Below are 27,915 nucleotides of genomic sequence, written 5' to 3' on the forward strand. Positions count from 1 at the left end.
TGCTAGCAACGATGCAGTAGTCATGCATGGTTGACTATATCCCTTTGTTTTTGTTACATCTAGCATCACAACATCCTTGTCGCACAAACAATGGCGGCTGCGAGCACCTGTGCCTCATCTCTGGCAAGACCTACCAGTGTCGCTGCCAGCAAGGCTATGCCGTGATGGCTAATGGATCGTGCAGCAGTAAGTTGCTTTGCAGAGCCCAAAGGACATGGCCTATGTGCTTTCAGTTCAATTCTTGAAGTTTGCTCTGAATGATTAGAGTCAATTAGACCCACAGAATGGTAAAAGTCGGATCAAAATTGGATTCAGAATGAGAAAACTATGGAAATTTGCAAATTTAGACATACTTTTTCTTCTAAGAGTGATGTTGGTGCCAACCATATCTACATTAGCCGAGATGGTGATGTCATCAACTTAATTTCTCTCATTGGTTTGTGTGGGAATGACAGTATCATAAAGTAGGTTTTTGGTAGATGATCTACAGCCTCGATGAACTACAACCTTTGCACCTTAAAAGTCATTATCGATGTGAAGGACATATATATATATTTACATTTGAAAATGGAATTCAGTGAAGTTTTGTGCATACCCCCTCCCCCCCCCCAAAAAAAAAAAAAAAAACAACAACAACAACAAAAAACTGATGTGATAAGTTCAGGAACCCAGCCCATATGTCATTGACTTTAAGCACTAGAAATGCATGATCTCGCAAGTCTTACTCTGTTCTTTGTGTTCCAACACTTGTATACCCCTTCCTTCCCCATCCAGGGAACCTGGGCATGAATCGTTTCCTCCTCTTTGGCCAGGGTTACCCCGGTTCAGTGAGAGCGATCCCCCTGGAGCCAACCGATGACCCTAACTATGAATCCATGGTACCCATCCTCAACCTCAACAGCCCGAGGGGCGTGGACTTCTACGCCGCTGAGGAGTATGTCTACTTTGCAGACTCCACTAAGCATGTGATAGGTCGACAGAGACTGAACGGCACCGGCAGGGAGGATCTCTTGACGGACTGTGAGCATTTCTTTCATCAGAATAAATGCAGGAATAAGATTTGCTTAGAGAATGTACAGTGATGATTAACCTATAAGCAACTGAACCGCCCAAAACCGCCTGTCTTATTACTCCCTAAAACACTCAAAACCGCCCATCTGTTTTATTGTTTTTTAATAATTTTATGCTTTACAATTTTTATTTTATTTTATGTAGAATATATAATTGTTTGATTTCAGAGAGGTCAAAGGTCAACAAAATTATGTCAGAATTACTTCTGTGACACACCATTCTTTTAATAGTCTTTCAAATAAACATAACTTATAATAGACAAAAATGAACATGCAGTGAGCTATTTTAAATCATTTAAAAAGTTGTCGAAATTAGAGCAATATTGCTGTACCTTCTAGGGACCATTATGTACAGAATCTTTAGTTGCTAAAGGGTTATATGTGTCAGCTGTGGCTGTCTGCAGTGAAAGTTGCATTTATTAGTAAATCTCTTTGACTGTAGACCAAGGGAGAAGGAAGCGGCCTTGTAAAATCTTTGTCTGTCAGCTCACCATTCATGGCAAAATTTGTAATTATTTCCGTGTGTGGCAACAGTTTTTAATTTGCAATGAACCATTCATGTGATTACAAGTCTAATCTTGAGCCAGTAAGAATAATAAATGCAAGGAACATGCTGTTGTGAATTCTTAAGCTGGTTGTGAAGATTTTGTGCAGTACATTTGAGTCACCTGTAGTGATGTGTATTCTAACGCATTGAAGACCCGAGCATACATGTAGTTCTGAGTGTACTCTGGCAGGTGTTTATGGGAAAAACGTGTTATAGCAAAATCAGATTGTTCTTAATGTTTTAGTAGTATTCCATTGACCTTTAGTCCTAAGACAAGATCATGTATACCATTAGAAAAGGTTTGACTTTGTTTCATTAATTCATTTGTCTTAAATTACTTGTCCCAAACATTCATTTAAGCACAATACTTGATTTCTAAAATGGATTGTATGTTTTAACTCTTCTAGATATCACAAATTGTGAAGGGATCGCTGTGGACTGGATCAGTAAGAATCTGTACTGGACTGATGATGGAAGCAATACAATCAGTGTGGCCAGATTGGATGGATCAAGGCGGAAACTACTCCTGAGGGAGAACTTCACCCACCCAAGAGCCATTGTGGTAGATCCTGAAGATGGGTGAGAAAACAAAGCTACAGCAGTATGTTAAGGGTTATGATGAGCCTATTCAATGAATTGTGCAATGCACAAAGACGGTCCCTCTACTTTCTGTTTCCTTCTCTTCTATATTCTTTTTTTTCCCCCTCCTCTTCTACTTTGTATACCTCATCATCTGTCTTCTCTTCCTTCTTCTTCTTTGAAATCTATCCCTTTTCTCTTTGCTTTCTTTATCCCCTCCTCCTCCCTCTCTCTCCCCTCCTTCCCCACCTCTTCCTCCTCCTCCTCCTCCTCCTCCTCCTCCTCCTCCATCTCCTTTACCTCCTTCCTCTCTTCCCTTTCCTCCATGCCTCATTCATCCTCCTTCCCCTGCAATCGTCCCTTCTTTCTATGTTTTATCTTATCTTTTTTCTGTTTGTTATCCTCCTGAATAGCCGTCCCTTTTTCTGATGTCCTCAGATTTCTGAATCCTCTCTCCTCCTCTCCTGTCCTCATTTTCCTCCTCTTCCTCCTCCTTCTCCTCCTCTCCTCCACCTCTTCCTCCTCCTACACCACCACTACCACTACCACCACCTCCCCCTCGTCCTCCTCCTCCTCTTCCACCTCCTTCTCTTCTTCCTCATCCTCATCCTCTCATCCTCCTCTTCTCCTTTCTTCACCTTCTCCCCTCTGCCCACTCCTCCATTCCTTATTGGTGTAAGGTGTTTCATCCCCCCTCCTCCTCCTCTTCCACCGCCATCACTGCTACTTTTTCTTTTTTGTTGTCAATTTCTGCATTAATATCCTCCTCATTGGCTGCCCCTTTTTCTGTTGTCGTCTGACTTCAAGCTCCTCTCATCACATATGATTTAGAATGTGCCCCCATTTCTTTCTCACAGCTACATGTACTGGACCGACTGGTCAGAAGGTTATGGGATGCGTGGGGAACAGCTTCCTCAAGTGGCCCGCATTGAGAGGGCCAACATGGACGGGTCCAATCGGGTACACTTTGTGCGGGAGTTCCTGCAGTGGCCCAACGGACTGAGCCTTCAGAAGGAACGGGGCCTACTCTACTGGTGTGATGCCTTTTATGACCGCATCTCTAGCATCCCACTCAGTGGGAATGGAACAGTGGTAAGTCATCTTTTCCTAAAAGGCTTATCTTGTGACAGGTTGTCTCCTGTAACACCTGAGCTGTTAATTTAATCTGTTGGCTTTGGTTTAACAAATATTCCCCATTCTTTCCACAGATACACTAAGGGATTTTTCCCATGGTATATGACTTGTGCTATATTATTTGCCAAGCTTGACATTAACATGGTTGAAAAAAAAAGAAAGAAAATAAAAAAGATGCCAGGTACCAAATAAACCCAGCTTTGAGAAAATCAGCTTAAAAGGTTGGCAACAGTTTAGCATGCAATTGACAAGACATTTAGTGCCAGTACATTGATTCAAGACACCACAGTGACATGCTCCACAAATGACGTAGAATTGAGAATGTATAGTGCACTTAATAAGTTTATGGAGTTCAGGATAATCTGTTTTCTCTTACAAGCTGTTGCTGTGAGACTTGAAATCCACTTACATACATGTTGAGAGCCGGTTAAAGGGCTTTGATAAACCCTCAACTTTCAAGCTCCTTTTACTCAAATTTAACATACAGCTGTACATAGAGGTTGGATTATCTGTTACCCATTGCAGGTGGTTCGATACATCCGATTGATGAGTCATACATGTATATTAAAGCCTGTTGCAAATCTTTTCTTTGAAAATCTTGTGTACTGACAAAAGTCTTACATGCTGACTCTTTGTTGGTTTCAAGGTCACATTTCAGTGAATAGAAGGAAGGACTCTAGCATAATGTTCTCAAAAGGGTGTAGAAATAGGAAACCAGCAGATATGCTCATCTAATTTCAACTGATGAGCTATGTTGTATTCAGTATGTAAAGATGCAAGCCGTAAACCCTGGTTGTTGACATTGTTGTTTTAATAGTGTTGTTACTAGGGAGTGTGTGTTGTAGTTGTGTAACAAGTTGTTTCCATGTTTATTTTTCCTTGTCACAGAATGTGATAGTGAGCAGTGCCCCAAACCTCAAGCATCCCTTTGGCATCACTCACTACAAGGACATCGTCTTCTGGTCTGAGTACCGCACTGGCTTCATCTATCGCTATGACACCAAGCAGCAGACAGAAGCTCCTGTCTCACTGCGTAAAGGAGGTCTCCTCTTTGAGATAAAGCTCTATGACCCAAACACCCAGACAGGTGCAACCTCTTCCTTTGTGGTAGTTGTTATTTTTGAACTATAGAGGCCTGCTTAAAGGACAAGTTCACCTTCATAGACATGTGGGTTGAGTGAATGCAGCAATATTAGGAGAACACATCAATGAGAGTTTGAGGAAAATCGGACAATCCGTTCAAAAGTTATGAATTTTTGAAGTTTCTACTCAGTCACGGCTGGATGAGAAGACTACTATAGCTTGTGATGTCATATGAGTACAACTATATAAAGAAAGTATAAAGAAAATTCAAGATATTCTCACTTTTCTCACATAATAAAATAACACTCGACTTCTCTCTTTCAGAAGTCAGGGGAAATAATATTACCCCTAACATACGTCAAATGTGCACTTTATTCAAAAAGTCAAGTTTTATGAAATTCTCTTTTTATTTTCCTTATATTGTTGTACGCATGTGACATCATACACTGTAGTAGTCTTCTCCTCCAGCAGTGATTGCACAGATACTTTAAAAATTCATAACTTTTGAACCGATTGTCGGATTTTCCCCAAACTTTCACTGATGTGTTCTACTAATATTGTTGCCTTCACTCAATCCACATGTATATGAAGGTGAACTTGTCCTTTAACTATGTTTGTCCTAGTAAACCAGGTTAAGATTTGGGAGGTCAATACTGCATGTCATTCTGTGAACCGACACCATTAAATGATAACATGTTTGAACAACAACAACAACAACAACAACAAAATTGATAGCTACAAGATAGTGTCTGTAGACTGTAATGGAGATATATACACATGTGTGGCTATTTTAGAGAGAAAGAACAAGGGAATTAAAAAAGAAAATGATCCGCTGAAATATGTTGTTACATTATTTCCTATAGTAATCATTAGCCATAGTATGTACAGTGTAAATGATTGCTCCTAACATTTCATATAAAGAGGTATGACATAGGAATCATGCAGTTTTGTGGAGCTTTTCTCACATGAGAACCAAGGTGCTTGGCCTTCGATGATAAAGTCTCTCCTGCTCCTTGCTTAGATCTGTAGCATTCCCATGCCCTGCATTTAGGATGAGATGGCAAGTTTTATGATTCAGAGTTGCTTATTTGCATTGTGTACTAGAGATAGTTAAAATTCAAACCAACCAATTTTAAAGGACAAGTTCACCTTCATACACATAAGGATTGAGAGAATGCAACAATGTTAGTAGAACACATCAGTGAAAGTTTGAGGAAAATTGGACAATCGATGTTAAAGTTATGAATTTTTAAAATTTTTGTGTTGGAACCGCTGGATGAGGAGACTACTACAGCTTGTGAGTCATATGCGTACAACAGTATAAAGAAAATATAAAGAAAATTCAACATATTTTCACTTTTTTCACATAACAAAAGAGCACTTGACTTTGCTCTTTCTAAAGGCAGGGGGAATAATATTACCCATAACATTTGTCGGTAACGAGTCGGGGGAATGTGAACTTTTTTCAGAAGATGAAATTTTGTGAAATTCTCTTTATATTTTCTTTATATTATTGTACGCATGTGACATCTAAGTTATTCACACACTGCAGTAGTCTTCTCATCCAGCGGTTACTGCACAAAAACTTCAAAAATTCATAACTTTTGAACGGATTGTCCGATTTTCTTCAAACTTTCAATGATGTGTTCTACTAATATTGCTACATTCTCTCAATCCTTATGTTTATGAAGGTGAACTTGTCCTTTAAAGTTGATCTCTGATCAAAAGTACTTTGACATTTGGATGTTTCCAGTTGTTGCAACTTTACAAAGTCAGAGATACAAACCTATACACACTTGAGTTTGAATTCAAAGACAATAATCTGAGTGTATGCATTTTATAGCATTGGAGAATTTTCAGATTTGACCTTCATTGATTCCATTCTGACCCCAACCAATGTCGCTGGAATTTTGAAGTTACCCAAGCCACATTTATTCATTATCCCCATTTCAAATTGTGAGTAGTAATGTCTTTTTCTGTGTTACATGAATTCCTTCCAGGTATGAAAAAAGTTCCTGTGGGAATGAAAAATCCATATGTTTTGTGGTCCAGATGCTGTTGTCATTTCATCATTGCCTGTGTTGATGTAGATTTCATGTCTCTTCCCATAATTTCATAGGGATGTGAGAGTTCAGAGTTTAATCTGGTTTAAAGTTTTGCCCATAACCCACTTTTCAGACTTTTTTGGCAATTCAAGTGCATTGAAATGTTAATAGTTAATTGCACTTCAGACTTTTTTTCCATAAGTTCAGATTTTTTCGGATTTTTTTTTCTTCAAGTACTCTCACACCCTTGATGTTAAAAGGGCATAATGCATTCTGCTTTGATCCATTTTTTTTTCAGATCTCTGTTTTTTTAATGCCTTTTTTTTTTCACCAATCATCCTTACTGAGATTTGCAGTGGGGATTGGAAGCAGTGATTAATTGCCTCTTTGTGATTGGTCGTTTGCAGGAACCAATGGCTGTTCGGAGAAGAACGGAGGATGCCAGCAGCTCTGTCTTCCGGTGCCCAGTGGATATGTGTGTCAGTGTGAGAATGGCATGAAGCTGGGCAATGAAACCCACTGCACAGGTCAGTGTGTACACAAGCCCTATACAAAGTGCTGTAACCTTTATAAAAACCAATGTATCTCTACTCTCCTGTGGAGGGGGGGGGGGGGGAATGTGGGGGATCGTGCTTTCTCCCTTGCAATGGGACCAAAATTGTGGCGTCAATTACCTATTCTCATGGTCGGACATCCGGGCATTTTGCGTGTCACGGGGTCATGGATAGCGGTGGAGTGAAAACAAACAGTCGCGTGAGCCTGGAGTGGTAACGCTGTACGTGTTTTCAGCCGGGGCGCCCCGCGAGCATAGCGCTAGCGCAAGCTGTACTACTGTAGCTGTGCGGGCGGCAGGATTAGGCCCTAGGCCTACCCTAAATTAGACCCTACCCTAACCTACTACAGTACTAACATTAGGCCTATAGACCTACCTGAAGTTTCTATGAGGTACTAAGTATGCGTAGATATCGGGGTAGGGCCTACTCAAAGAGGTTCTACTGCACATCTGGCCATTTTGTCGGGTCGTTGATCCAGAGTCCTGCAGCGATTTCATACGGGCACAGGTCCAGTCCGACTGCCTTCAACTTGGCAAAATACCGGGACCGATCGATCGACAGGATCCAGATTATTAGAATATTGCTGGCAAGACATATGATGCATGTATCTCATGAATGATGGCACAAATGACAAAATGAATAATGAAAAACAGTCCCCATGTCTGCGTAGAGTTGCACATAAGTTATACACGTCGCGTCGCACATGCACAGCATGCAGTATGCGCATTTATATGCAGGCTTACAGCGCATGCAAACTGTTTGTTTTCACTCCAGTCAACCGGAAGTGACGTGTAGCCGACCGCAAGAATTCAGTTACGCCAGTTGTCATCTGCAGAAAAATTCAAATTCTGCACTGAAAAAGTGTTTGTTCCTCACATTGAGAATCATGTATTGGCAATTTATGATGCTCACAAATGTTGTGTCCCTTATCTGGTATATGTTTGCTTGTTGTTGGTCATTTTCTTCCCTGTTGTTATGTTTGTACATAGATTTTTTCTTTCTTTTCTTTTTTGAAGCACCGTGAGTACTGAAGGGTAGACCTGTGAGCTATACAAATAGCCATTGTCAATATTGTTTACTCTTTATCTTTGTGGTAGAATAGCCATATTGATGCATAATTTTGACGAGTATGCATGACAGGTACAGCTACATTTTGTTTGTAAGGGAATATTGCCATAGGACATTTTGATTTTGATGTCCATGTATAGTGATGTCCCTTGATATTGTAGTAAATGATGTGACAATGATTATCATAATGATTTTTGTATCATTTTATGTTTTTATGCCTCCGTCATGAAGTTTCGGCAGAGGCATTATGTTTTCAGATTGTCTTCCATCCTTCCGTCCGTCTATAATCAATTTTGTGGACAGCGTAACTAAAAAAACATTTTAGGTATCCTAATGAAACTTGGCATGTACTATATGTATGAGTGGGCGAAGTTGTGCCTATCAACTTTTGGGTACAAATGCTCAAGGTCAAAGGTAAAAAGATCAAGAAGGTCAAATGCTCAAAATTTCGCTGTTTCCCCCATATCCATGCAATGCCTGAAGGTACATGTATTTTCTTGAAACTTGGTGTATACATGTAATACCCAATAAAGATTCTCTAGAGAGTTTGGGGCTATGAGGTTAAACGTCAAAGGTCACACATTGTCATGATGTAGTATAGACCTATTGGGAGAACTGTACATTATGGCGGAGGCATACCAGTCGCCATAGCAACATTCTTTTATTTTTGTTTAGGACAATTACTGTAACTTACTGACACAATGATATAAAAATGTCATTCTGTTGTTAATCTATTGAGACATTGAGTACCAAGCAGCTTGACACTGGCAGAGCACTACCGAAAATGATATGCCAGTATCTCAGTGATTTAAGAACAAAGCATATGACAACTTAGGAAAATGGGCTGTTTCAGATGAATACTGTGAACTGTAACTGATAATTGAAAAGATACACAGACTGGCATTGTTTGTGAACTCAAAGTGAAATGTAAGAAATCCATGGAGACAAACTTGCATTACATATTACAAGGTGTGGATTTAGTACTCCAAGTTTGTGTGTCAGTTAATAAAACAAACAAACTTACAGTTCATTGAAAGAGTTTTGCAGAAATGATATAATTGATTGAGACATTGGAATGCATAGCTTCAAACTGAAAGAGATTGGAGTTCCAGTGGAGCAGAGTTGTATAGGAATGGAGTTGCAAAGAGTGACTTTTGTATACCTCGTGTCTGATTTCCAGAGGACCCAGACTACGTACGTCATTCGATCTGTCGAGAAAGCCAGTTTGAGTGCAACAATGGCCGCTGCATTGACCAGAATTGGCTCTGTGATGGAGACAATGACTGTGGAGATAACACAGATGAGACATACGGTGGATGCAGTGAGTATTGAAGGGGGTTCCTTGTAAATGTGTCGACTTCTAATCCACTCCTTACATGTGTGATGTTTTTATAGAGAATGCTGAACTTATCACAGTAGTTTTATTTTTTTGGATCGCACAAATTGATTCGTTATCAAGAAAATAAGGATGTGCGAAAATGTGGTCGAAAGTGGAAGCATAAAGTTGCCCAGCATGCACTTTCCAAGCCAAGCCACACTAGTGATGCATCATCATGTGACTAATCATATAGCACTTTTTTTTTTCCCGAAGAGATTTTATCTAATTTCAAGCAATGTTTTCACAAAGTGGTTTGTTTTAGGAGTCACGCTTTCTTCTGAACGTTTTGTGTCTTTTTATAACTTTGCAATATAATGAAATAGATTAAAAAATCATTTTTGCATTCTAATAAAGACCACAAAGCACTGCTACCATCTCTTGAAATGTCCAATCAGCTGCCATTCATGAAAATATCTCTTCTTTGCCACTGATTATATGAAACAAGACTCTGTCTTGTGGGGATCATGTATGTGTAGTTTGTGAGGATTTGCAAGTTCTGTAGTACTCTGCTGCATATTAAAGTTAATTCAAACTTGTGTTTCATTGGTACCGTGAGAGAGCTTATTAATGTAATCACCTCATTTTCAGCTTATGACTTCATGCATACTAAAGAAAACTGGATGTGACTATTCGATAGCTCGGTAATTCCATATTTCTATTTTATATGCACAAAATATAGAGCATTGTAAGCTTGTTAGTATTCCTACCACGTAATACATAAGCATGTGTGTGTTTGTGGTTATGTGTGATTGTCTGTATATGTGTTTGTGTTTGTGTGTGAGTGTTGAAGACTGTAGTTTAGTAGAAGAATTCTCAGATACATCATGTTGTATCAATGATCACTGCTCACAGACAACCAGACATGTGGGGCAAACAAATTCCAGTGTCCAAACAACAAGTGCATTCCTCTGAGATGGACGTGTGACGGAGACAATGACTGTCAGGATGTTGCCCGCAGCGATGAGGCGCCGGACATGTGCACCGGAGATCGTAAGCATCATTATGCGTAGTCACACTTCTGGACACTACATGCAGTTTCACTACCTGCTATTTTGCTTTGCGTAGTTTGGGCCATGTGGCTGCAAACTTCTCAAGAAGTTACCAGCAAAACTTCCTGCATACACTTGGGAAGTTTCTCACTTCTCAAAAAACTTTTTATTTATTTTTTTTAATTTTTTTTGCAGTCTGCATGCAGCTGAAACTTAGACAAGTTTGTGACATCGTAATAGATAATCCATTCGTAATTTGAAAGCAAATTGTACATTCTTTTGTTCACTCTTGTGCACTTGCATTTTTTTCCTGCGAGAGACCAAAAGTGCAGGTAGTTTCCTATCAATGAAATTATGCGTAGTTTTGTCCGTAGTGTGACCTCGTAGTGTGACCTCAAACTTCTGGAAATTATCGGGAAGCAAACTATGCATACATGTAGTTTGGCATAGTGTGACCGGAGCTACTGAGACTCTCTGGGAAAGTTTGATAGGAATTTAATGAAATTTGCTTCTTACAGAGATTTACCAATCAGATGAACCTCTTCAAAGATCTCTAGAAAAGATTGGAAGCTAGAAATAGTGGTATTGATGTGAAATTCAGTGAAGTAGAAGCAAAGAAATTTGTGTGTTAGTGTTAGTCTAGTACACCACAGGACCAAGTGGGTATCCCCCCCCCCCCCTTTGATCTCCCATTTTTGCAGTGTAATCTCGATTCAAGCCACTTCTTGTGGAAGCCGCCTTTTCTACGCATCACATAACAACAAAGAACTTTATACAACATGTGCCTAGTTTCTTTGGTCACTGGAATTTTTCTTTTTTACCAGTCCTCATGATTTCATGCAATCTCTTCAACTGTGCTTATCATCTTGTCTGTCCAGAGAAAACCTGTGACGCTGACCTGTTCCAGTGTGCCAATGGACGCTGTGTGTCCACTGCCTGGCGGTGTGACCATGAGAATGATTGTGGCGATGGCAGCGATGAAGACAACTGCAGTAAGTGTGATTACAGATTTCTGAGGGATTAGTTGAAAACTTTTTGAAAGTTACTTAGAAATGTGACCCAGTGTCTTGTTACTATAGTAATGTAAAAGATACTTCAGCTGAAAAATTAATCAATCAATCAATCAATCAATCAGTCAGCCAGTCTGTCAATCAGTCCGTTAGTCAGTCAGTAAGTTAGTCAGTCAGTCATTCATTCAGTCGGTCAGTCAGTCAATCAACAGTCAATCAATCAATCAATCAATCAATCAATCAATCAATCAATCAATCAATCAATCCATCCATCCATCCATCCATCCATCCATCCATCCATCCATCCATCAATCAATCAATCAATCAGCCAATCCAGTATGAAAATATTAAACAGACATTTTCAGTGGTTTCTTCAAGTTGTCAATGAAGAAGACACTGAGTACATGGTAAGAATCTGCCAGATGATGATTGCATGATGCATCAATACCACTCCCTGCCCCTCCCCCAGACTACACCACATGTCGAGAGGGCCTCTTCCAGTGTGGCAATGGAGCTTGCATCAGTATGACGTGGCTCTGTGATCGAGGTGAGAATTCCTTCCATTCCTAATTCTCACCATTTGTATAATTTTTCATTATGCTGATCAAGGCACATTAGGGACTATTGCATTAGTAGATGTCCCCCATGACAGTGGAAGTCAGTTTGTTGAAAATGACATAGGAAGAGATATATTTGTTGGATTTTATGGGGGGTTGTTGTTGCAAAAAAAAAAAAAAAAAATGTATGGTTGAAAAGACACCATGATTTAGACATGTGACAGGACTTCAAACAGTTGAATCATAAAAACTTCTTTATTGTTCTTATTATGCTCAAATATTCACTGATCTAATGCATGTGCCTTGGTTTTTTGTTTTTTTTTTTCTGTTCATTGTTATTACTCTCTTGGGGAAATTCTTTGTTGTCAGGAGTGGTCTTTCATACAAATGTACCTCCCAAAATTAATCTCTACAAACAAATGATATTGTAAATTTGTCAGAAGTTACCTGAAATTATTTTTGTAAAATTGTAATTTCTGTCATTCCTGCTGTTTGTCAATTAATGGTTGCGTGAATGGCGCCCTCAGATGACGATTGCGGTGATAACTCTGACGAGCAAACTTGTGAGTACATGTGTGACAGTGAAACCCAGTTCCAGTGCAAGGTTTCTCTCCGCTGCATTGACATTGAGCGTGTCTGCGACGACGTTGACGACTGTGACGACGGAAGTGATGATTCCCGCAACCCTAACTGCAGTAAGTCTTTCGTTTATGTTGAGGTATGTGGTTACAACCCTCATGACAAGCTTTCATGGCAAAGCACTAATGCCTATTTTGATGACATTAATTCATTAGGAACACGAAACTGAAGAGAAATTTATCTGAGAAGATTTGAACAGGATTACAAGGGAGGACTGTACAGTTGTGACTTTAACATTATCATCAAATTTTGCATTTTTTTAATGTAAACATGTAAAGAATCTTTGTGTGAAGTGTTCTTGATAATAAAGCATTTTCATCAGAATTAAATGAAATTGAAATAAATCAATGTGAGGAAAATAAATATCATTTCATATTCAAAGGGATTTCTGTTAAATGATCAAATTTACTTGAAGAATAAACATTTCTTTTGTTTCATTTGGTGCGTAAACTTATCCAAATCTTTTTTTGTTTGTTTGTTTCTTGGCTTGTTTGACATGAATGTGTCATTGATATGTATTTAAAACAGGAAGTGTCCCATACCTTTTCCTCTTTCAGCCTCTCTAAGGCCTGTAGTGTGTACAGGCAATGAGTTCCGCTGTGATGAGCAGCGATGCATCCCAATGTCCTGGGTGTGTGACGGGGAGCCAGACTGCCATGGTCTGGAAGACGAAGCACATTGCGAGATAGGTATTGTATTCTCTGGTACCCATTGATTTTTTGTGAGGTCACGTGAGCAGAGTTTTGTGCTGACTGTGAACCACAAAAAAGGAAAAAAAGAAATGAACATTGAGAGCAGGATCTGAAAGTATCAGTGGAGACAGTAGGTGCATTCGAGCACTCTAAAGCGAACCAAAGTGAACTTAACCAAAGCGTACCTAAACTGTGCCAGTTTTGGAGCGTTCGATGGCTCTGTTGAGAAAGCGTACCTCACAAGTTATTTTTAGAAAAGGTCGCAGATTTTTGTAGCAAGAATGTCATTCACCTGGCGCTTGAACTACATGTACTTACAGCTGTCCCGAACAAAGGGAATGATGTCTTTGCATTGTGACGTATGCACATGATACGCGAATGCTTTACAGCGAACTTTTGGTACGCTTTTGGAGCACGTCGGGAAGTGGTCCACTTTTGGTTAGGTACAGTACGGTACGGTACACTTCAGGAGCGTTTGAGTGCTCCTCTGGCGCGGGTACTGTATGGTACGGTTTGCTTTAGGAGAGCACTTGAACGCACCCTATGTCTCACAAAGTACATTTACATGTGAATGGTGGAAAATGTATTACAATGTGTAAAATGACATAGTTGCTGACAATGCATGATTTCACTGTCCCACCAAAGCAGCTTCATTTTTCAATTAACAAAACGAGTATGTAGATCTAAAGCTTAGCAAAAGAATACCCCTTTTCTCAATTTTCCAATTAAGCAGTCCTTTCAGCCACTGTTACCACAGTGTGAAACTGGAAAAATCTCTACCTACATACATTGTATGTACTTCACTGTGGAGATTTTCATGCATCGTAAAATGCCTGCATGATATTGGACATGGTTGGTACACACAGATTACCTCCAAGTCCTGTGTGATCCTGACACATTGAAGGAACAAAATTTTTCTTTAAATATGCCTCCTGATTAATAACATGGAGCAAAACACCAAATGTTATGTGTGGAGGGCAAGCTGCTAATGAGATTTAACCTGTTGAGTACGGACTGATTTTGCTACATCATGCATTTCCCATAGACACCTGCCCGAGTATACTCGGGACTAGTCTTCAACGGGTTAATGGTGTGATAAAGTCTGCTGCTGGCCAATCTTTATGCAGGAATTCATGGGGGGGGGGGGGTGGTCACATTGGGAGGCTACAATGTTGTAACATGTCAGAGCATTTCTTGTACATATTTCTGTATGAGTTTTGCAGTTGATGCTAAGGCTATCACAAATTGAACTAATTGGTTTATATCTGTTTACACCATATTTTTGGTGAGTCTTAATTTGTGAGGAAAATTTGTGAGTGTTTGAATTCATGATAAAAAAATTGTAAGTGTGACAGAATGCAAAATCAGTATTTTTCCTTCTCAGGGGAAAAGTTTGGATTTACCATATTGGAGTTGATACCTAGTGCATTTTGTGTTACAAAAAGGCAATATTTTTGTGAGTTGTTTAGTTTGCGAGTATTAGTTGATTACCAAAATTCCTGAAAAATGAAATCACCGCAAAATATACCAAATGTTTACAAATACAAGTGTGGTGTCTTTTCTTGCTTTATCCCCTGTATTTCTCAGAGCCAGTTTGTCAGGCCAACACCCATTACAAGTGTCCCGGCGAGGCGAAGTGTATTCCACATGTCTGGCAGTGTGATGGAACCCCAGACTGCCAAGACCAGTCAGATGAATTCTTTTGTGGTAAGTGTGTGGTGACTTTACAAACTAATGGGCGTTAGAGAATGGTGACTTGACAGACTAATGGGCGTTAGTGCATGGTGACTTGACAAATTAATGGGTGTTAGTGCATGGTAACTTGACAAATTAATGGGTGTCAGAGAATGAGAGAGAAAGGGATGTGACCACCACATTCATTTGTACCCTTGTGTGAAGATTTGTTTGTCTATTGATATGTTTCTACAAAAAATTTCTGTTATATGCAAATCTAGAGGAAGAAAAATATATCCTCTTTGTCAACCTGTGTATTTTTTTCACAAATTGCACATGATGATACGATATGAGATGTTTTATGTATACATACGTGTATCTATACCTAACATGAATGTTTGTCCTGTAGGTCCATCGTTAATTTGATGGTGGTAAATGAGCACCAAGAATATATATCATGATTGTTTATTGAATTTAGTCACTTGGTGATGTCTCTTTGGTAAATCATACACAAACCGCAGAATATCAATAAGAACAAGCAGACATTGTACCAAAAACATCTAGAAAATTATTATTAAATATGAGGGAATCTACAAAACAGTACAGGCACATTTATGTACATATATGCATCAACACCTTCATATTCGCATGCCTTTTCTCTTTTTGATGCCTTCAGCGGAGCTCGGATGTGATGTTGGCCACTGGAAATGTGAAAATCACACATTGTGTATCCCCATCAGTAATCTGTGCGATGGTTCGCCACAGTGTATCAATGGGTCGGATGAACATGCATGTGAGTATTATACTTGTAGTAGTCCCACAACTTGCCTCAGGGCTGAAGTTTTGGTGGTCCTAGATGTCTGGTGAATTAAAGACCTCTTGGCCCGAATTCACGAAGGTGGTACAAATGAAACCATGAATTAAACCATGGACAAAAGCCATGGAGCGCCAAGTGTCGTACGGAATATTTCGTTACGGAATATTTCGTTACGGAATATTTTGTTACGAAATTGGTCATTTGTGATCCTGCACACAAAACGAACAAAAAGTCGCCAGACATGGATTTTTAGTAAAGGTCAGATTCTGAAAGAGCAGACTCTAAGCTTTAAAATGATATATAACTCAATCCAAATGGACTCTCCTAACCTATCTAAATATTGGAAAGAAAGTACACACCCTGGATAAGTGTGAACTGAGAAAAGAGGCTCTGAAGAACAGGGTCTATTCAAGCGTTTAATCTTTACCAAGCCGCTCTAGCTGTGCGATGAATGGAGCAAATAGCCGGATGATAACCCCCAGAGCAACAACAATGAAGAGATTAACAGATTAAGCTGAAATTGTGCATGCCTTATTTACCCATTCTGTTGATGATAAATGCCATCCTTCAAAGCAGTAGCCACTGTATATCCCTTCTAAAGTTATTGGAGTTGAAAGTGATGAGCATGGACAGGGTTTTTAAGAAATGGAAAGAGGACTTTGAGAGAAACACCTAATCACATTATTCCACTGAAAAGTGTTCCAGAAAAACGGCTGATAACCCAGTTTTCTTTTCGTTATATGATCCCAAATTTTAGTATGATGTAGAAGAAGACTTGCTCTTTCAGAAAATATGAAAAAGTCAAGATTGGCTAGGCTGACCTATTTCACCTACAATTTATTTTCCGCTCTCACTAAAATCAGTGTGTGCGACTTTTTGTTCGTTTTGTGATGCACGGTCACATTTCATCGGCAAAATAAACATTTTGTTAACGAAATTATCATTTCGTGGACGAAATGTTCATTTAGTAGTTACAAAATGTTGTCATTTCGTTGCAAAATAATCATTTTATCGAAGAAATGACTGATTTTCGTAACGAAGTATTTCATGCGACACTTGGCGCTCCATGGTTTTTGTCCATGGTTTAAACCATGGTTTCATTTGTACCACTTTGTGAATTCGGGCCCTTATGTGCAAATGTGCCCGGTAGTCCTGTGCATTGTGTTTAGGGGATTTTCTCTCTTGTCTACTGTTTGATGTAAAAATCTCATTGATATGTCTTCATCAAACTGCACTAGTGCGGTATTATGCGAAATATTTTGCAAGGTTCTTATTTTTGGCGAGTCCGGTGCTATTCGCAAACTACTGCTGTGAAGGTTTGTATTAGTCATGAACAGTTTGGCCTGAATTCACAATGGTGGTTTGAATAAAGGTCATATTTTAGATTTAAGAAATGGTCTAAAATAAGCGCAAAATAGGCATACCTTTGACATGTGCATATCAACGCATGTTTGTTACTTGACATCTGTTTGGTCTATATAATGTGTCCATTGTATTTACGCAGAAGAAATTTGCTGAAAGCATTGTTTACATTTAATCGACCTTCATGAATTCGCCAAAAGGAGGGTCAATGTGTTAATAGATTGTACTTAGTTTCAGCTTTATTAATCTGATAATCCCTTCATTGTTGTGCTGTGCTGTTTTACATCCTGCTTTTGTCCCATTCATAGAACAGCTAGCAGGGTTTGGTTCAAGATTAAAGGCATAATTTACCATTTGCAGATGAAACAAAAAACCCAGCATTAGTGCTTTAGAATAATTCTAAAATGTGAGGTAGGTATAGAAACAACCAATGTAAAAATTTGAATCTCGGTATAATTGATGTTGAGTATTGTTAGATATGCAAAATGTGAACAAAAGTTATGATAAAAATGTTGTTTGACCAAACTGTCTACAGCTATTGTTTAATAAGAAAAATATTGATATCTGCTTATATTTTATGTTTTATTGCAGACTTGTATTATAATAATAATAATGATAATGATAATAATAATTATAATAATAATGATAATAATAATAATAATAATAATAATAATAACAATAATAATAATAATAATAATAATAATAATAATAATAATAATAATAATAATAAAGGACATTTGTATTGCGCAGCTACTATAATGATATACTCTACTGCGCATTACAAAATGACGTACTTACAAGAAATTCAAACAAATTATGGGAGGATGTTTTGTGATGCAGCTGACCTACACATAATGCATCAAATGTGATATCTTGAACATTTCTTAAATCATTGCTCCCAAAGGTAAACAGGACCTTTAAGTGCTTGAATAGACCCTTATATACTTAAGAGCTTCGATCAGTACACACTTTTTCAAAGTGTGTGCCTTCTTTCCAAAATTTAGATAGGTTGAAAGAGTCCATTTGGATTAAGTTAAACATCATTTTAAAATCTGCTCTTTCAGAATCTGCCCTTTAATAAAAATCTATGTCTGGCAACTTTTTGTTTGTTTTGTGATGCAGGGTCACACTTGTTATCCAATTTTTATTGTTTTTTTTTTCATTTGTTTCCTAGGTAACCAGACACTGTGTAGCAGATCACAGTGTGAAGAGATGTGTCAGCCAACACCTGGCCTTGGAGTCATCTGCCACTGCCCTGAGGGACAGGTCATTAACCCTTTGAAGCTGACACAGTGTTTGCCAGGTATTAAAGGCATAGTTTACCATTTGCAGATGAAACAAAAACCCAGCATCAGTGCTTTCAAATAGTTCTAAAATGTGAGTTAGGGATAGAAACGTCCACTGTAAACATTTGAATTGGTAAAATTGATGTTAAGTATTGTTAAATATACAAAATGTGAACAATAGTTACGATAAAAATGTTTCCAGACTAAACCATCAAAATACAGATATCTCCTTATATTTTAGGCTTTAGGGGCAATAGTAATGATGAAAATGTTTTCAGACTAAACTGTCAAAATACAGATATTTCGTTATATTTTAGGCTTTATCATGAAAATTTTTGTGCCACGACAGACCTACACATATGCATTAAATGTCAAATCTTAAAAATGTTATAAATCACTGTTCCCAAAGGTAAACAGGACCTTTCAAGCAGTTGTGTGTGTTGGTCACATTCTATTACAGTGTATGTCATATAAACTGTGCACTGACTGACGATTTCTTGTGTTGTGAGCTTTGCTTGAAAAGCTCACAAATTTGTAAGTTCGCCTTAGATGAAGATGGGTGGCCGCAACAGGCAGGTTGCCTCTAAGGCAGATCTGCCTGTTTGTAATTTTGGTAATAATCATTTGGGGCATTATTTGTCATGTGGATGTCATAATTAGTTCAGTTATGTGTGTCAAAATGTAATAGAGTAATTTTGTGCTGTGTTTATATATTGGAGAAATTTTATTTTGCTTCATGCGTTCAACACAGATAGCAAGATGTGTTCCAAAAGAGGCCGCTGCAGCCAGCATTGTATCTCAACAAAAGGATCGTATAAGTGCGAGTGCTACCCTGGCTATTCTCTGCAGGATGATAGGTGGAGCTGTAAGAGTAATGGTGAGTTGGTGGTGAGAAAAACAAACAAACAAACAAACAAACAAACAAACAAACAAACAAGCAAATACCAATGGTGAGTTGGTGGTGAGAAAAACACACAAACAAACAAATAGACAAATGCGTTTTTGTCTTAACCAGCAGCTACATGTAGATGTTGGCTAAAGAGTTTGATGAGTTGATGTAAAGATACACTGTGTAATTATGACCTCTATGAAGGAGGATATATTTTTATTGGCATCGGTTTCTGTTTCTACCTGTCTGTCTGATTGTCTGTTTGTCTGTTTGTTTGTTTGTTTGCGAAATAAGTCTAGTTATGAATGATTTTTTTTTTTATGATGATTTTTTTTTCAGGAAAAATTGACAATGATACAAGGAACAGATTATTCAATTTTGGTAGTGATCGGGCTTACCATTTTGATCCTAGGGGTTGAAATGGGCTGCTTCGCGGAGGTCTTTTTTCTCCTGAGTGCTTTTCTTGGTGGCACTTTGTTTTTACGCCTCCGCCACGAAGTGGTGCCGGAGGCATTATGTTTTCGGGTTGTCCGTCCGTCCGTCCGTCCTTCCGTCCGTCCGTAATGAATTTTGTGGACAGGGTAACTACCAAAACCTTTTGAGGTATCCTAATGAAACTTGGCATGTATGTGTATTAGGGGGTGAAGTTGTGCCTATCAACTTTTGGGTGCACATGCTCAAGGTCAAAGGTCAAAAGGTCAAGGTCAAATGCTTAAAATTTTACTATTTCCCCCATATCTATGCAATGCCTGAAGATATTTTCTTGAAACTTAGTGTATACATGTACTACCTAATTAAGATTCTCTGGTGAAAGTTTGGGGTCATGAGATCAAAAGGTCAAAGGTCAAAAGGTCAAGTAAAATGTTAAAATTTCACTTTTTTCTCTGTATCTTGGAAATTGTTCAAGGTATCTTCATGGAACATAGTGTATATGCATCTACTGACTGGCAGTGGTTATCTAGGGAATTTAGGGTTCATGGGGTCAAAGGTCAGGGGTCAAAGGTCAAGGGCAATACTTCAAAATCTTAATATTTTCCTTATATTTGCAATGCCAGCAGGATATTTTTTTTTAAACTTGATGTATGCATGTCTAACCCAATAGAGATTCTCTGGGATTTTTTTTTTTTTTGCCAAGAAGGTCAAAGGTCAAAAGGTCAAAGATCAAGTGAAAGTGCTGAACTTACTTTTTTCTCCATATCTCGGAAGTGGCTCAAGCTATCTTGAAACTTAGTACATGCTGAATTTATGTATGTTCTGCCTGACAGTGCTTCTCTTATAAATCAAAGGCCAGATGAAAATGATAAAAATTTACTGTTCAATACAGAAATTGCGCTTTTTCTCCATACCTTGAAAATTACTCAGTGCATAAACTTATGAAATGGTCAAAGTCAAGTTAAAGTTCTTAAATCCCCAAATACATGATCTCCTATTCATCCAATTAAACATAGGTCAAGGAAGGTAAACATTCAATACATTTGTGACAAACATGTCATTTTAATATTTTGCCAATTTTGTGAAAATGTAATCACACATTGTCCACATGTACTATAGACCTATTAGGAGAATCATGCATTATGGCGGAGGCATACCAGTCGCCATAGCGACATTTCTAGTTAAATCTATTTTGTTCACTTCAAAACATAGTCGACACATGTCACTCAAATGTACAGAGGGTCTGGTGAAAGATTGATCATAACTCTTCAATAACTAAATGACAAACAGCTTTTGTGTATGTTTCTTTACCCTTGGGTGCCTTTTGTACCCTTTGGTTTGATTTTTTTATGGATGACTTTAACTTCACAGTTCATTGTCATCCTGAACACCAGTGTCAAGTTTAGCTGTGAAAACGTTTCACTCCTCGTCATATGTCAGCAGCTAATTAGAACATTACCAGCCAAGACAATATTTACAGGACATCCTTTTTGAACCTGCATTTTTACTGTGATTTCTGTCTAAAGAGGGTTATCGCTGTTTCCTTGGGATAAACCACACTGGTATGTTTGCTTTTTTCAATGAACATTTTGGGTTGAAGAGAAAATCAAATGTTGAAGGAATAGACTGTTACAGAAGTCACAAATTTTTGTCTACAATTTTTACATTGAACAAAAAGTTTTTTATCTTGAACAAAAAGTTTGTTATCTTTTTCCATTGTTGTAAGTAGAGGATTTGCATTATTTCTTATTCCTTCACTTTGTTCTCTAACCTGCAGTAAGTGCCAGCCCGTATGTCATCTTCTCCAATCGCAACCAGCTTAGACGCATCAACCTTGACAGCGGCGAATATAATGTACTGGTCTTTGGCCTGCACAACAGCATTGCGGTTGACTTCCACTACATGAACAGCACCATCTATTGGACCGATGTGGTTGACGACAAGATATATCGCGGCTGGCTGGATGATAACTCGCCAAATGCAGGTACCATACAGTACCAGTAGTTGTGATGGCCACCCTCTCCTTTGTCCCCTCCCATTAATTAAAATGGTTGCCATGGTAATGGTGATGCCAAGGTTGATGATGATGATGATGATGATGATGATGATGATGTTGATGATGATGATGGTGATGATTATGATTATGACAAGACTGATGATGTGATGATGGTGGCAGTGTTGTAATGCCAAGAACCATTATATAATTTTCATGTAGTTGGTAGGAATGTGGCCACAATGTGCAGTATGATAATTATGATTATTATCCTTATTGTTGCTGCTGTACTTGTAACTATTTTATTTGTGATACATTTGATGATGGTATTACCCTCTGTCTCAATATCAAGTACTAGTAGATGGTGTGTGCATTTTCAGGGATGATATTTGAAATGAGCCTCCAGTTTCTTCTATGCAGTTTTCAGGTTGTGAACGGTATTCGTTTAATTATCTACATGTACAGTTGTAGCTCAAATACCTCGCCAATAAGATAAGAGCTGTAATGAAGAGTTCAATATTGAATTTATCTCTGTTTTTTTATGATTTATTCTACACAACGGCTAGGAAAAAAGCAAATCTTAAATTCTTACAATCTTTGGACCCTGGTTGCTCTGTCTGTATGTTTTCTCTTTCTTTTGATTTTTTTTTAAAATCCCACTTTCTCGGCATGCAGGCCTGCGTAACATAGAGTCTGTGATAGAGGCAGGTTTGGCCACATGTGAAGGACTAGCAGTGGACTGGATTGGAGGTAACCTGTACTGGGTGGAGAGCCATCTGGACCAGATTGAGGTCTCAAGACTAGACGGTGCCATGAGGACCACTGTAGTGGCAGGGAACATGGAGAGCCCAAGGGCTATAGCTCTCGACCCAACTGTAGGGTAAGACCTGGTCCTCATTTCAGAGAAACTTGAGATGATAGAAACTCCTTCTGCTATGTGTTGAATGTCATGGTTGTGACAAGAATCCTGCCTCCTGATTGGTTTTTGCTACAAGAGGTTGCTACTTTGGCAGGAAATGCTGTATTTACATCTTTGATGAAATAAGACCCTTAAGTTCACTGTCACACAGATGACTCTTTCAAGTGAATGGAATAGAGTGGAGTTGTTTTAAAGCTTTGTTTCATTACTTGTTTTTCTGTGTTTTTGTTTTTGTTTATTAATGCGTAACCTCTAATCTGACTTGGAACATGGGATGAGGGTGGTTAATTTGATAATGTGGCAGAAATTTGCTGATAGAGTGGAGCCTATAGTAATACTTGAAAATAGAAGAAGATGCTAATTGTCAAACTTTGACTGCATGATTAAAACAATGCTACAGTCTGACCTCGATTATCTGGCCCCCTTCTCTTATTCAAACTTCTCTGTGTTCCAGACGCCTCCAAGCAGTGAATACAAATAAATAGATAAATAAATAGATAAAAAGATAAATAAATAAATAAATAAATAAATGAATAACTAACTAACTAAATAAATAAATAGATGAATAAATTAATAAATGAATAACTAACTATTCAAATAAATAAATAAATAAGTCAGTAAAGGTTATTTCAAACCCAATTAAAACTCATACAAAGCTCATGCATTTATGATTCCCTACAGAAACATGCTATGAATTTTACAGTGAAATGTTTCAATTTCATGACTATACTTTTAAGTAGGCTAGCATAAATTACACTTCTATTGCAGTGTTCACTATCTTTGTACATAGCTACCACAGGGTTAGCTACCACAGGGTTAGCAGCCTACTTGTAATCATAATATACAATATGAACATTAAACATTGCTTCTTCCATATCTGGCCAAATTGCTTACCCTGAGGGCCGCAGGTCCTTACATGGCCGGATAACAGCTGTTGGACTGTATTATGTTGCTGTGTATTAGAACAAATGATTTTCACAGAAAAGTAGATTCATGCACATGCATTCCAGTAAGAAGAGATGCCAGCCTTATGAGCCTTATAAGAGCTTTTATAATTTTTTGATGCACTTTTCCATTTTATCCCATTTTTTTTTTCTGGACAGTCTGATGTTCTGGACAGACTGGGATGCAAAGAACCCTCGTATTGAACGGTCAACCATGAGTGGGCAAGACCGCCATGTAGTGGTCAACATTAATACAGAAGGAGGCTGGCCCAACGGTCTGACCATCGACTACCCAGAGAAGAGAATCTATTGGATCGATGCCAGGTAAATCGCATCCACGCTTCTTGTAGTATGAGAAACATGTATTATCAATATGTATATTGTACAATATAAGTTCATGACTGGTCAGTCTGATTAACCCTTTTCTGTAAAAGTTAAAATTTTTGTGCATTTTGCTTGACATGAAATTGGAGTGAAAATAAATGTAATTAAAGAAAATGGCATAATAGATATTCTTTAAATATGATTTGCTGTGAAAAATAACCATTAACATTAACCATTGTATCTATGATAATGTTTTCATGCATGTCTTTTAATTTATTATTGTTTACTTCATGTATTTATTATGCATTTTGTTCTTCATGACCAGTGTATATCCTTTCAATTTTTGTAACATGAAAAGTTGCATAAATAAGTAAGTTTAATTGAATATTTGACCTTCAATATGTGCTTGATAGGTCGGATGGTATCCAGGCGGCCAATTATGACGGCTCCAACCTGTTCACCGTTTTGCGTGGCCACAATACCCTTTTCCATCCCTTCGCCATCTCCGTCTTTGAAGGGAGCGTCTTTTGGACTGACTGGCGGACCAATTCTGTGTACCAGGCCAACAAGTTCAACGGCTCCGACGTGAGTCCGATTCAGAAGACGAGCACCCAGCCGTTTGATATCCACGTCTACCATCCCTACAGACAACCACAGAGTGAGTCCTTATGTACAAGTTTTCTCACAAATGCATCAGAAATTTTTGATATTCATTGTATTTCATTAGAGTACAAAATTGTCATTTATCTGTTTCCTTTGTTGTATTTGAAGGGCCTCTTAAAGGGCTGACTCAGTTTCAGTTGAGATGGGGCTTTAGGTTTCCAACATTTTTCGATGATGATTTCTTGAGATATTGTAATTAAGTAACCTGTTATGAAATATGAAAGAGCATATCATTCTATAAGAAATTCAAAGCTTACTTGATGAATATTGGCTTTGAGAGGGCTGAGATATCAAAAACACAAAGTGATCCTTGTAAAAGGTGGGCTTGCCTTATTTTATTTGGTTTTGGGGTATCTCAGTCATTTCAAACCCGATTTTCATCAAATAAAGTTTGAATTCCTCTAGAATTGTATGCTCTTTAACAATTCCTATCTTGCAGAAAGTTGAAAACTGAATCCTCAGGTCAACCAATACTTTATCATCCCTTTACGGGCCTAAATTTATCATTGATTCTGAAATTGACAACATATTGAATAAGATCAAAGTTTCTTTGTTTTATGTATGTCTTTTTGACTTAGTGCAGATTAGAAGGGCATCCATCTTTCTTATCTATTTGTGAATTTTTGAAACACACAAAAATTAAGCTCTGATCCTAAAATGAATGTGATGTGCATTTGTAGATTCGCTGTTCATTGCTGTACTGCACATTTGCGAATTTGACTCACTAAATATATTGCATATGCAGTATACTGGCAGCTTGTCCAGAATAGGTTCATTTGTCTACAACCATTCCTCAAGGAAGCAGGTATGATATCAAGCTTGTGACGTCCACACCAATGCCAACACCTGTAGCTGCAACAATGTGAACATATTACAACACTTGACAAGTCTGGCGTGAATATGTCAGGTTTGTGTTTCAGTTGCTGATTTTATTGATACACTGGTCTTGTTACCTTTACAGAACCCAACCCCTGTGCCGTGGATAATGGGGGCTGCTCCGACCTGTGCTTGCTGAACGGAAATGAGACAGCGTGTGCCTGCCCTCACCTCAAGAAGCTTCATTCAAACGGAAAGACGTGCGTCAGTGAGTATGCCAGAAAGCCATCCCTGAGTATGCCAGGGAACCATCAGGAAAGTGTGGCAAGAGTAGCTTATCATTTCTCCTGCGTGCAGGGGGAAAACTTCTTGGCATGAGAGTGTGTTAGGACTCTGTTTTATGAGTGAGATGGATCAGGTACTCAAACATTCAGCCAACTCAAAGTGAATTTTGAATTTGAATTATGACTTGTTTTATGTGACTTCTACAGAGCCAAGATATGTTTTCAAGCAAGCAACTGTGGGACCAGTGGCTTTAACTCTCTAACTCTTTAACCCAAACCGATCGATAAATCACCAAATGCCACAGCACAATCGAAGCGTTTCTCGCAATGCCGTTTTTCCCATGTATAGCTTGCATTTTATATGATTATTGACTTTTTAGCGGTGTTCCCTATTTGATTTGTGAGTAAATTACAAGTTTCTGTAACCGTTTTGTATGCAAAAGTCATGCTTTTGCAGTAATGTAGCTACTGGACATTTGAAAGAAAAAGAGTCATAGATTTGTCATAAAATTTACGTCAAAGCAAAGTTTGGCATTTTCTCTACGACTTTGCTCACTTCATATCCAACTTAACAGAGATCAATTATTATAAGTTACATAGATTTGAAAAACAAAATGTTTTCTCAAAGCAAGACTACGTTGGTGTCTCAGAATAGTGTGGCACACAGTGGGTTTCCACCATTGCACATAAAAGAGTTGAACATTGACTTAACACTTTATAAATGTACTGTCATTTTCTCTCTCCTTTTTTTTTTTGACAGATGACACAGTTTTCTTCGTCATCTCCCGTCAAACTGACATCAGAGGAGTTGATGTGGATGATGGTTACTACAACGTGATTCCTGCCCTCACAATACCCACTGTAGCCAATGCCTCGTCAATAGATCATGACACCGTTGAGAATCGCATCTACTGGACTGATCTCTCTCGGAAGAGCATTAACAGGGCTTACATCAATGGGACAGCTATAGAGACAGTCATTGAAGGTAACTGCATTGAATTGTTCTATCAAACAATGTCAGCAAAGAACATGTTGCGATCTCGTACAACTCACCTTATGTTATCCTCCTACCAGGCAGAGACTGCAACCTAAAGCATCTTTTAACCCATTGAAGACGAGTCCAAAGTATACTTGTGCAGGTGTCTATGGAAATTGCGTGTTAAAGCAAAATCCGCTCGTCCTCAGCGGGTTAAACAGGAGATTCTCCTGCCTGAGCCCTCCAGCAAATGGGAAACTGTGATTTTGCGAACATGGGCACAATATTATTTGCACCTAATGCACATCACGAGTTTGATTTGTTATGATCTGATTTTATGTCAGTATTGTCTGGGGCAAATCATTTTTTATAGGGTCCCATTATTTTTGTCTCTTTCTATCTATAACAACAACAACAGCATACAGCTGTACATAATGTTGGGCTGGAGACTGCTACATGTAATTCAATTCTCAAGCAAGAAAAAAAAATCTCAGCGGGAGACATATAGAGCGCAAGAGTGGGAGAGATAGAGAAGATGGCCTCAAAGTGGAAGTTAGTGGTGTGGTGGAAGTTAGTGGTGTGGTGTCATGATGCCATCTGGGCCTAACCTGTGATGCTGCAGAAACAGCTGACCATTGGAGGTAACACCCTTCAGACAGCTTGGGCTCATTTAACCCTTCTTCTACCAGGGACTTTGGACAGTGTGTACAGTGCTGTGGGGTTTGGTTGGGGTTGGGTAAGCCACAGTCACACTGGCAAAACTTCTGGAAGTTTGACTTCCTGAAGTTTGGCCAATATGACCACAAACTTCTCAAAAACTTTTTGCAAAACTTCTCACAAAACTTCTCACAGAACTTCCCACTCAAGTTGCAGAAATGATCCTAGTGGACACCTGAGGAGATTACAATATGAAATGGGGACCTCATACAATGCAGTTCATTATTTACAATTTTATCTTCTCTGTAAATACATGGTCAGATTTGTTTAGCAATTCAATTAACATTACATGTCCGTTACATGTAACATATTGGACAAATATTGAATCCATCTGTACAAGTTCAATTAGTTTGACCTCCCCCTGCTCCCACAGACAAGAAGAAATGCAGTTTTCAATGTAAGACCAGAAACATTTGTGAATTGGAGCCTAAAGCCTTTATCAGGCCATGAAAATTTTGCGAATTTGAGTTGATT

At 38.5% G+C, this 27,915-nt stretch overlaps 1 protein-coding gene across 1 annotated transcript in view; it reads left to right on the top strand.

The window, feature by feature from the left end:
- LOC139728024 (low-density lipoprotein receptor-related protein 1-like) overlaps positions 1-27,915 on the top strand; it is a 232,661-nt gene that overhangs the window by 129,343 nt on the left and 75,403 nt on the right. The window contains exons 11-32 of the mRNA XM_071638990.1: positions 64-186; positions 775-1,020; positions 2,025-2,196; positions 3,054-3,288; positions 4,219-4,417; positions 6,866-6,985; positions 9,261-9,401; positions 10,311-10,443; positions 11,309-11,439; positions 11,927-12,004; positions 12,542-12,709; positions 13,211-13,342; positions 14,933-15,052; positions 15,696-15,812; positions 18,373-18,501; positions 19,236-19,361; positions 21,583-21,789; positions 22,474-22,678; positions 23,821-23,985; positions 24,399-24,643; positions 25,610-25,732; positions 26,509-26,733. Coding sequence (XP_071495091.1) covers positions 64-186; positions 775-1,020; positions 2,025-2,196; positions 3,054-3,288; positions 4,219-4,417; positions 6,866-6,985; positions 9,261-9,401; positions 10,311-10,443; positions 11,309-11,439; positions 11,927-12,004; positions 12,542-12,709; positions 13,211-13,342; positions 14,933-15,052; positions 15,696-15,812; positions 18,373-18,501; positions 19,236-19,361; positions 21,583-21,789; positions 22,474-22,678; positions 23,821-23,985; positions 24,399-24,643; positions 25,610-25,732; positions 26,509-26,733 — 3,540 coding nt within the window. The remainder of the gene's footprint in view (positions 1-63; positions 187-774; positions 1,021-2,024; positions 2,197-3,053; positions 3,289-4,218; positions 4,418-6,865; positions 6,986-9,260; positions 9,402-10,310; positions 10,444-11,308; positions 11,440-11,926; positions 12,005-12,541; positions 12,710-13,210; positions 13,343-14,932; positions 15,053-15,695; positions 15,813-18,372; positions 18,502-19,235; positions 19,362-21,582; positions 21,790-22,473; positions 22,679-23,820; positions 23,986-24,398; positions 24,644-25,609; positions 25,733-26,508; positions 26,734-27,915) is intronic.

This window comes from Diadema antillarum, unplaced genomic scaffold, assembly GCF_040938485.1.
Source record: "Diadema antillarum isolate AM-2024a unplaced genomic scaffold, OU_Dant_1.0 seq00000161_RagTag, whole genome shotgun sequence".
Lineage (NCBI taxonomy): Eukaryota > Metazoa > Echinodermata > Echinoidea > Diadematoida > Diadematidae > Diadema > Diadema antillarum.